Source organism: Leptinotarsa decemlineata, unplaced genomic scaffold (assembly GCF_025532065.1).
Source record: "Leptinotarsa decemlineata unplaced genomic scaffold, Ldec_3_MD MMD2_tig00002974_RagTag_RagTag, whole genome shotgun sequence".
Lineage (NCBI taxonomy): Eukaryota > Metazoa > Arthropoda > Insecta > Coleoptera > Chrysomelidae > Leptinotarsa > Leptinotarsa decemlineata.
Window position 1 is genome coordinate 4,788,349 of NW_027412578.1, and position 11,534 is coordinate 4,799,882.

An 11,534-nucleotide genomic window follows, 5' to 3' on the forward strand; every position below is an offset into this window, starting at 1 on the left:
TTATGAAGTTTAATAATTCAATTCTCTCTTCTACCTTGCACCAATAACAATTCCTTCGATTCGCTCTCATTTAAAACAATAATGATTTTTAGATGCGGTAATAAAAGTGCTTTGTACAAGATTAACTATACCTACTCAAAGTTATATAACTGATAAGAAATCATCTGAAATATTTTTAAAGATGCAACTGATCATTCCCAAGTATCTAGTAGTTTCGTTAATACTTTCAGATACGGTCCTGTATTTGTAGCATACCATATGCCCACTTGAAATAAAAATTAAGAAAAATGATAGGTTATCCTTTCTCATCAGCAAGAGAGGCAACTCTATGATACGCTCTCACACGAAGAGCATCACCTCCTTTTTGCTTGCTCTCAGTCTTTACCCGTATTTCTATCTCAATATTTCAAACAATGCTTGAACCTTATCGCCACATGTAAAAACTGTATCGCCCTATAATAGTCAGTTCCTATACCACATATGATATGAATGAATCGTTTTGTGACTTTGTTTGGATAGTGAATAATACGCTGTTGACGGATTACGATACTCTTGCATGCTTAAAGTTGCAATACCCAGCTCAAAGTAAAATAAAAGCCAACAAAACTTACACGTAGTTATAATCGAACGCGGAATCGTGAATATCCCTGTAAAAATTCATCAAGCAATAGGAATAAATCAGCTTAGATGTCAGCAAATCTATCTTTATGGTTTAACTTTTCACTTACATGCGTGAGTAACAATGAATTTTCATCGATGACTCAAAAATAGATTTTTCCATATGCTCGTTACTAGCCAGAGTCCACGAAAGGGGAAAATAAGGTAAAAAATAATCAAATCATGTGAATGGTGATAAATAATTAAAAACCTGTTCTGTTTTATCTAAAACCGCATTTTTTCCTAAAAAGTATTGATTTCAGTGTACTCTCCGGAAAATTATGAGAACTGGCAACGTTGCTTGGATGTACCAACTCCACTACACCACGGACGAAGTCACCAAGGCGAGCTTGATTTTCACAAACATTTTCCGAGGACGGAACGATGCAGGACCTGCTGTGTTTGTCAACAGTGCGAAAATCGTAGCGGCCGTTATTACTGATTTTACGATATGGAAGTGATACCTACAGGGACTTCTAGGCTCTTTTTTATTTCTTCAGTGGAAAATAAAGATGATTTAGAAGAGGTAAATCGTTTAAAATCATATTAGCTAGTAAATGTCCGCCATTGTGGTTCCTCGCCTCAACTCGACTTCTTTTATTTGTATTTGACGCTGACAGTACCGTAAGCGCGGTAAATTTGAATTTATTTTTCGTGTTTCAGAAACTCGAGCGAAGTTACCAATTTCTTCAAAATACAACAGCTGGTCTCAGCGACAAGGATGCCCACGAGGCTCTCAATAAGGCCCTACTCAAAGAAAAAGGTTATGAGGAAGTATCATTTGGACTTTTGGTAACAATTTTAACTGAACCTCCAAATGCAGCAAAAAGTTATAGGGACTTAACATTAATTACCCGTGATGGGTTTGGACTCATATTAACAAATTTATCACAATTAGTGCTCGACAGGTATTTACGTTTTAATGATATAGTGAAGCAGCAATTGATATGGCTCCTTCGAGAAATGATAAAGAATGCAGTGACCAATGTGGATAATTTGGTGTGGAACCTGATGCGACATGCAGCAGGTGGTGATGTATCTTCTAAAAATATTACGCTTATTGAATCACTTCTTGATGTTTTCATAGAGTATAGAAATTGGCTAGAAAAATTTCCACTCTTAATAGCATCTGTAGTCTATACATATTTAAGATTAATAGAAGATCACAATGCGCCTTACCTAGTGAATTTGCGACAGAAAGAAGTTAGTTTTTTAATCAGTATAATGCGAGAACATTTTCACGAGTGCTTGGTCATCGGAAGGGACTTAGTAAGACTGCTACAGAATGTTGCAAGGATACCAGAATTCGAGCAGCTTTGGAGAGACATTCTGTTATCTCCGAAAACTTTATGTCCTACTTTCAATGGGGTGTTGCAACTGCTACAAAATCGAACTTCACGTCGGTTTTTACAATCGAGATTGACTCCAGAGATGGAAAGGAAGCTGGTTTTTCTTACTTCCCAGGTACGTTTCGGAAATCATAAGAGATATCAGGACTGGTTCCAACGTCAATACTTGGCTACGCCTGAATCACAAAGCCTTCGATGTGATATTATACGCTTCATTGTTGGTGTCATTCATCCAACAAATGAACTACTCTGCTCGGATATAATCCCTCGTTGGGCAGTGATTGGCTGGTTGTTAACAACATGCACATCAAGTGTTGCCGTATCAAATGCAAAGCTGGCTTTGTTTTATGACTGGCTCTTTTTCGATAGTGAGAAGGATAACATCATGAATATCGAACCTGCCATACTGGTTATGCACCATTCGATGCGCTCTCACCCTGCAGTTTCAGCCACTCTGTTAGATTTTCTTTGTAGAATAATATCAAATTTCTATCCACCTTTAGGAGACAAAGTTCGAGCCGGAATTTTCACCTCTCTTAGACAAATTTTGGATAAAAGAGTACTACCGTCTCTACTGCCTTTATTTGATAACTCTAAGCTGGACAGGGAGTTGAGGAATATGGTTCAGGAAACTTTCAGAGAGTTCTGCCATGTGATGCCTTCAGAATCGTCATCAAAGGAACCTTTCAATATTCAAAACTCTGTTAAATTTGAAGATTCTGACTCTGTTGACTCTCGAATGGCAGCAGTTCTTAACAACCACATTCTCGATAATGACCCTGCCTTTAGTGACGACGAGGAAGAGCCAAGTTTGAGAATAACCACCAGTCTGGAATATGACACGGACGACGATGATATTCCTTTGTCTAAAGTGAGACTTAAGGAGAAAAGCGACAAGTCTGATGACAGTTTGATAGAGGGGCCTATAGGGGAAACTTTGGTGAAACTTCAGAATGAAACTAACTCTGATGAAAGAATCGAACTAGCCGATAAATTAATGGAGCAACTGATTGATATGGAAGAAGACGATGAGAACTTACCAGCTATAGCAAAATCTCTGGTAAACTGTGTTAAAGATGACATCAAGGGGGATATATTTCCAGACGTGTTAACTGAAGAAAATCTGATGGAAAGTATCAAATCTCCGCTCTTCACTTTGTTCAAAACACTTTACGGTTTTAATAAGGACGAGTTAGGGAAAGATGTGTTATATAAAGTAGCGGCAGAAATGCATCCTGAACTGCCAAGCATGGGATACTTACTCCTGTATTATCTCAAAGTTAAAAAGTGGTCCGAAAACAAGAAAGAAGACCATTCTGTAGCCAGTGCACTCAAAATAAGTGTCTACAAGGATTTCTGTCAGAGCATAGAAAAGAAAATAGACATTTGTATTTATGATGACTTATTCGCGTGTCACGTGGCCGACACAGAACTGATGATTTGGATAGTGCCGGATTTGTATAGGGACTTCAAACAACAGACTCTAAATAATGCTCAAGTATTGAGAGTGATAATATCCGCTATAGACGCTAGCCAATTACAGACTTTAACGGGTAAAGTGCTACAGGGACATCTCATTATGTTCAAAGCGGAAAACATAAATTCGGTGTTGAAAAACAGTTTGATGTGGGAGAGTATCGAGCAGTTTTTCTTATGGCAGTTGGTCAATGCCCACGATATCTCAATAGATGCGGTCCTGCCTTTGATTACCGAGCTAGATTATTACCAACATTCTGAGGCCTTGACGGCTATCACCCTTATGCTCAAGCAAGAAAAACCAAATGCAGATTATATCAAATATTTATTTTCTAGAGACATTTGCGATCACGGTGATTTATTTGTGTTTACTATTATAAAATATTGGTGTGACGAGTATATAGACAAAGTTGCCGAACTGATATCTTCCCTTCTAAGTACGAGGTACCCTTCAACATCTCCCAACAAGCGAAAACGGTCTGGTAGTAATAAAACTTTGAGTGCGACAGTACCAAGTGCCGATCAGGTACTAGGACATTTAGAAATACTGCGTATTATTTGTGAAAAACATGACTGTATGGCGATTTATACTTTGGATTCCATGCAGAGAGCTCTCAGTATTGCCCATAACAATAGTAACGACAGTCAGAGAAAACAGTTCAGTAAACTGTTTGCGTTAATGGAGGAAGAGGAAGAGATTAGTGCGACAAAGAGGTCTCAAGGAAGAGGCAGGAAACCAGCAAATAAGAATATCATTGCTAGCAAAAGGCAGACGGTTCGAGAGATATCAGATTCTTCCGAAGAAAGTAGTGAGGTGAGCCTATTTCTTTAGTTATTATCTTGTTTTCCAGTGTGCAACAGATTTATATTTCTTTTTTGTGTTCAAAAAATACTTTCCGGTCCAACTATCAGTCATCTTTATTGTTTATACAATATTATAACAAACAAACTTTTTGAGTCAACTATGTCTTAATGGAGATTATATTTATTATAACTGGACTCCTTAAATACAGCAATTCAATCTTTGAATGTATGACCAATAAGATTATAGAAAGAATGAGTCCTTGAGGATACTCTCAAAAGTTCATAAGTATCATCAGTATTTTACAATATCAAAATTAATAAAAAAAGACTATCTCTAACTGACGGATAATCAAAGCAGTCTTCAAACTGAGAACTTGCAACAATTTCATGATGAAACCTGAATGTCAAACTAAAAATGTACCATTCATTGAGATTTTTTGTAATCAATGAATTGAACGTTTCTCCTCTTTTTATTCCACCATTTGATGAAAATTAAGCAATAGCCAGGTACAAAGTTTAAAGATATAGCATATGACATAAACATTGTTTATAATCACACACAAAAACAAATGCATTAACATTTAAATAACATCAACATTAACAACAACATTAACTTAGAATACCATTATGGTTTAGGTATTTTGATTCAATTATAATTTTTTCATAACTCTTTTGAAATGTTTCACTGAAGACATTGTTTTTATTCCATCTGGTAATTTATTATGAAATTTGTGGCTTATATACAATTTCTAACTACTGTTCTGTACTCCTATATATAGCCATAAAGATAACTATCTTCCTTATTAATATTTTGATTATCATCACTGATATATAAATTTAGGGAAAATGAATCTTAATGTGTCCTGATATTTTGAATTGGTACTCAATGACGATAGAAGTACTATTCATTGTATCATTTCAATGTCCTTCCTGCATTTATTCATTAGAAATAAATCAGCATCTTCAGGAGGTTACAATTACTAATTCAAATATTTGTTGATAACAGCTTTGTTTCGGATACAGTTTTTGTACTTAGATTTCAGTTACTTCTTACCATTGTTCAATATCAACATATTTTTAGCAAGACTGATATTTGACTAGAGTATCTCACAAAAGTTTGATACCTCTACAATCAATTTGATTGTTTGAAATTCTTTTGTGGAAATTGATTAAATATCCTTTGGGAATGACTTTTTGATCATTCAACAAACATTTGATTTTCGAATACCATATAATACTTTGTCTTCAATTTACAAGGTGTTGCAATCATGTAAAGCCCTATTCATACAACATTAGTACCATACTTGAGATTTAAGGCAGGTCAGTGTAAGTGTTAGTAGTCTCAATTTTATTGCTCCAGAATTCATAACTAAGATTTTCTTGCCCTGAATGGTTAAAAATTCCAACAAGATTATTGCATAATTACCTTCAAAACAATAAGTTAAAATTTATCTCTCTAATTTAATGCATAATGAATTCTTTACAAAAGCAAAGAAAGACTATAATAAATGTAGATGAAAAAACAGAAGGTTTCATTTCTCATTTTTCATGATGATATCCTACCATATAGTAATGGCTACATCAATCAATTTAAAAAATAAAGACACGACCTTCAATTCCTATGTTTGTTTGAAGGTGATTTACAATGTTTCTGATACAATGTTTCTGAAACGATTTGAAATCCCTGAAATAACTAAAAAAGGAAGAATTAAAAATTAAAGAAGAAGAATAAAAATGAATAGCTGAAAAACAATTATATTAAGCAAAAAACCTGAAATGAAATAATAGTGATAGTGAAATAAAATACAAGTAAAAATGGAACAAAATGGACAAAAATAAATAAAATAAAATTAAAAAGTTAAGAGATTCCAAGCCAAGTTAAATCACGACGTTTCGATTGTTAGTATCCACAATCATCTTCGGGTGATGACTGGACCGATTCCCCCGTGAGCCGGTCATTTTTGAGTACTTTCACTTATCTCTGCTTTCCTCTTTCTGCTTCACTGGTTTAGTGGGAGGTGACCGTTTGGCGGGAGTTGGCCATTTTTTGCTGGATTATGGGTTTCCATATGTTGTGTATCTCTACACTAGCTTGGCTGAATACATTATTGGATAACATGTATGCGGCTTCTTTGAATTTCCTCCTAAACCACTGTTCCTCTTTGTGTATGATCTCAGCTTGGGACCATTTCATGTTATGTTAGTGGGTCCAAACATGCTTTGCTATTCCTGATTTGCTGGTTTCCCCTTGCTGTGAGTGTTTCTTGTGCTCGGCAATTGGAACATTCAATTGCCTCTTAGTTTCACCGATATAGGATTTTCCACACTCACAGGGTATCCGGTAAATGCAATTCTTGGAATCGCAGTTCTCGTTTGGTGGCCATTTTTACTTGTATTTTATTTCACTATTAATTCATTTCAGGTTTTTTGCTTAGTATAATTGTTTTTTCAGCTATTAATTTTTATTCTTTTTCTTTAATTTTTAATTATTCCTTTTTTTATATCAGTACAATAGAAGTCCGAACTAGAATAGAATAGAACTTTATTCGTCACTGAAGTTATTACAAAAAGGAGTACAGAATGTATAACTTATTGGACTCGATACAAAATATGATGTAAATTTAGTATTTAGTCTACATATAAAAATCAGCACGTGAAGAAGTATAAAAAACAAATACAGACATGTAAAAAATAAAAATATACCTAATTACAACATATTAGTTCATGTCTCTAGAAATTCCTCTAACGAGTAGAATGCCCAGGGAGTTTTTGAAAATCCTCAGATTGGCAAGATCAATTTTGATATTGAACAAATCTATAAATCTATTATAGCAGAGAATACCTTTATATATGTGCGAGTTTTGCCCAATGGTTAATCTCTAATGAAATTCTTCAATTCCTTGTTGAACACTTGTGTGAAAATATGAAATATTGATTTATGAACAAGTTGGAATACAATACTAAAGCGTTTGAGAAATTAATGTATGAAATAAAACTTTCACATTACCAGGAATATCGAGAATTGTATCATAATCTGCTATAATCATAACATATTATCTATAAATCACTCCATAAAATCAATAAAATCTCATTAAAGAAGTCCCATTAAAGAAACGAAACTGAAAAGCTTATATCATTTAGAAAGACATGTGAAATATTGTAATGTGTTTCAATTGTATGGTTAACTTGTTAGATATCTGACACTTTTTACAACTCACTTTTAATGCTTATGAGTGATAATAAATAATAAATATAATTTCATTCTATTTTTTATGATGATATCATGATAGAGTAGCGAATCTATCCATATGCATGTATTTCCAATAGTATTTCTAAACTTGATTTTTCCTTTATATTTTTCAATGTTTTGTTCAAGTATCTAGATGACAAGATACATTTTGATGATACATTTTGATGAAATGTTCATTATGATTGGATTCATTTCTACAGATATAAATCTGATTGATTTCATTTATGTATTGTATATTTCTTCAATTAGTGTAATAAAAATAGGTTTCCTTCTTTGAAGACATCCAATAATAAAAATCTTTGTTTACCAAAATACATTTACAAGTTTATGATATGTGGAATTAGGTAAAAATTGAATAGAAATGTCTATACTTTTTCTACATATGAGAAAAGCAATATTTCATAATGGAACCTCAAAACATTCATTTCTCCCAATATACCTACATAGTAGGTTCTGGTAAATGCTTGCCAAAAAATAACTACTTTCCCAGCCAATGCCACGCTGGAGATTTAATTATATACAAGATACTTCACAGAAGTTGGTCTTGCAGATGTTTCTCGATCATCCAGCAATTGGACCACACTGGAATAAATCGACTATATCACCTACAACCGGTTTCGAGGTGTTACCTTAAAATTTCATTTAGAAATATTCATTTTCTTATATATATATATATATATATATATATATATATATATATATATATATATATATATATATATATATTTGTGTGTGTGTGTCTCTTCTCGATACTGTTTTCAAATTATTTTTATTCTTCTACACTACAACGTAGCGGTTACAGTAAATATTGTTTCAAAACTATCTCAAACGTTTTTTTTATCAGTTTGAGTTTGTAGGCGTGTTCATTAATTATTTTGGTTTCATTGGGCATCTATCCTATATATATGTCTTTGTGACGTTTAGGGTAATTGTGATGGAAAATAGAATAGAATATCCTTTATTCGCCATAAAAAAATACAATAGTATTATAAGGTTTTGTCAAATATCATATACCATAAGAATACCATAAAAACACTAAATGAATAAATAAAAATGAGATGTGAACAATTTCAATATAAATATCACTGTCTATGTAGATTGTAAATTCAAAATATTAGTTGGTGTTGAAGTCAAATGATAAGAATTCGTCTATACTATAAAAAGCGTTTTCCAGGCAGATATTCTTCATATAATTTGTAAACAAGGCTGTATTTGAGTTTTTTATATCTTCTAGTAGTTTATTAAATAAAATAGGACCATAATAATTTTTCGAGAAACGGCAGTGATTTATTAGTCTTGTGAATTCAGATAGATATGATAAACTGATATAATAACCACATTTTTCAGGTTTAGGGTATCTATAAAATATACATATTTTTTTCTAGCAAACAAATAGTCCAAAAGCCTTCGAAGCTGATGATATGTATTGTTTGTTTCTTACAGTTTGTTTTGTTTTCAGGAAGAAGAAATTGTGAAGCCAAAACAAGCGAAGAAAAGGAAAAAAGTTATGTCAGACAGTGATTGACGGAAGCAACTTTCAAGGGGTACCTTTTTTCTGGTATACGTTGAATATTATGAAATGTCGGTCATATCCAAAATGCGAGAGATTCATGCAGGTATGGAAGGAAAGGTGATGAAGAAACACTGCCCTCGCCATCAAAAAGGCAATGAATTGTCCTTGAAAAGAAAATCTTTTACGTACCTTTAAAGTTGTTGACATGTTAACGCACATATCACCGGAAGTTTTGCATCACAATTCTTTTCGCATAATTCTCATGGAGTAGCTTTTGAGAAAGGGGTTCAACAAGTAATATGAGACATAGAGGGGAATATAGTCCATCATGATTTTTTGTTTTTCGATGACACCGCAGAAAGCTTTTGAAATAGTAATGAAATGCGTCGGCTGTATTGAGAGTGTTAGATGGCACAGTACTGATTTTTGAACTGAAAGAGAAAGTCTAGAAGAGATATCGTAGCATTGTTCATGTGGAGTCCTAAATTGTGAAGTTGTTAATCATGGCTGAAACCAAACCCGTACCTTCGAAATTTCAATTGAAAAATTTGGCATTTTTCAATTTGATAAGGATTCCTTTTTGTTCAATGAAGTTTTCATCAGATTCATTGATAAATTCTAAACTGTCAATTTGGCAGCCAACTTTGGTTAGCCAAAATGGGGAAAACATATAATAATGTATTCATCCTGTAAGATTACATGTGATATAATAAAAGCAGTAAAAAGGTCTTACATTAGAACATTTTAATTTTTTTTTAATGGGTATATTTTTAGGACAGATTAATTTTTGAGAAAGAAATGTTTTGGCTTTCTATCTTTATACAAAAAAATGTGGAAATCTTCCAAAGAAAGAAAGAAAGCAATCGATGCCAAAATAAACTGTATGAAGATGTGTAGGTCATGCAAAGAAGTAACTTTCAGACACAAATGGGAAGAAAAAGGCCTCTCGAAACAACTAATTTCATATAAACATTGAATTACACGATACTATCGTATCAACTACTTTCATATGAACATTCAATTATATGAAAGTCACTTTTTCCTATTCAGTTTGAATAGAAAAGAGTTTGGATAGAAACTGAATTCCTATTTGATTTGAATAGGAAAAAGTAGTTGTTTCTTTTGTGTAATTCAATGTTTATATGAGAGTAGTTGTTTTAAGAGGTGTTTCTCTTCCAGTTTGTTTCTGAAAGTTACTTTTTTGCATGATTTACAAATCTTTGTAGAGAGTTCATTTTGTAATCAATTTCTTTTCCATTTTAAAATCTATTGTAACCATAAGCAAATTAGCAGTTTCTTTAATACCTTTTTTAAAACATTCGACTGAGTTCTTTCCACGTTCTATTCTTTTGAGATTGAGTTAAAAGTTCTTCAGTTCCTTTGTTTCATGTAAAATTCTATAAGTATTTTCTGTAATCATTCTCAACTTGAATTATTTGCAGAAACTGAGAAATAATTTATAAAATATTCAGCTCATCATGATCAGATGTTTTTATTATATTTTAGAAATTTATCATTAGAAATTATTTGAATTTAATTTTTTTTCAATTTCAAAGTGAACTGTTGATATTGGATAGGAATTCTATTGTTTTGATTAATTTTTACCAAACTGTTGGTTAAGTTTAGGATTCTACATGGTACAAGTAAATAGGAAATTGTTGAAAGGAGTGATGCAAGTCTCCTGGAGATTCGTGTACATTATTTTAGATGTTATATATCCCAAATAATAAGATTATCATTATCTGTACCTATATATTTTTTGTCTGTACATAATTGTTATTGTTAGTTTTCCTTGTTCGTTTTTTTATTTCTGGATCATTAAGTGAATATAGCAGTCAGATTTTTTAAGGAATTGTAAATTAATTGATTGTAATATTGTATTGCAATTTGAGAACTGTAAATAGATATTTGTAAATATATTTATATAGAATCTTGATGTGGATTGCCTCCTTTTGAAGCTCACTATTTAAAAAGGTGAACAATGGTTTTTTCGAGGATTTTGGAAGTGGAAACTGACAAAATGAATGGTAAGTTTTCTTGTAAACATCTTAAAATATGATAGATACATAGATCTTTAGTTAAAAATAGGTAGCCCTAATATACATATATATCCCAATTAAATCAACGGTGTATATATACAACATTAGACAAACACAAAAAAAGAAATACAATGCAACAATAATATACGAAAATCACAATTCAAAAATAGAATTAATAGAATTAGAATTACAAAAATTACAAGAATTGCTTTCAGTACGATATCTATTTCATCTTAATGAGTTCTTTCAATTGTTTTTTAAACAAATTCAACGATGATGATGTTTTAATGAAGTCTGGTAGTTTATTAAATTCTTGGAAACCTTTGAAAAATCAAGAGTTCATAATACTGCGATAAGCAGTGCTGCTAATGTGAATGTCATTTTTACCCCGAGTGTTATAAGTGTGAATGTCTCTATTCAATATTATAAATGTATGAAAGTAAACA

General features: G+C 32.3%; 1 protein-coding gene across 1 annotated transcript; it reads left to right on the forward strand.

The window, feature by feature from the left end:
• The first annotated feature begins 481 nt into the window (after nucleotides 1-481).
• IntS3 (integrator complex subunit 3) lies at nucleotides 482-10,985 on the forward strand. The gene is made up of 4 exons (XM_023160170.2): nucleotides 482-822; nucleotides 921-1,183; nucleotides 1,321-4,296; nucleotides 8,996-10,985. Exons 2-4 carry the CDS (start codon nucleotides 1,109-1,111, stop codon nucleotides 9,059-9,061), a joined length of 3,117 nt encoding a protein of 1,038 aa, XP_023015938.1. The 5' UTR covers nucleotides 482-822; nucleotides 921-1,108; the 3' UTR covers nucleotides 9,062-10,985.
• Nucleotides 10,986-11,534: the final 549 nt, after the last annotated feature.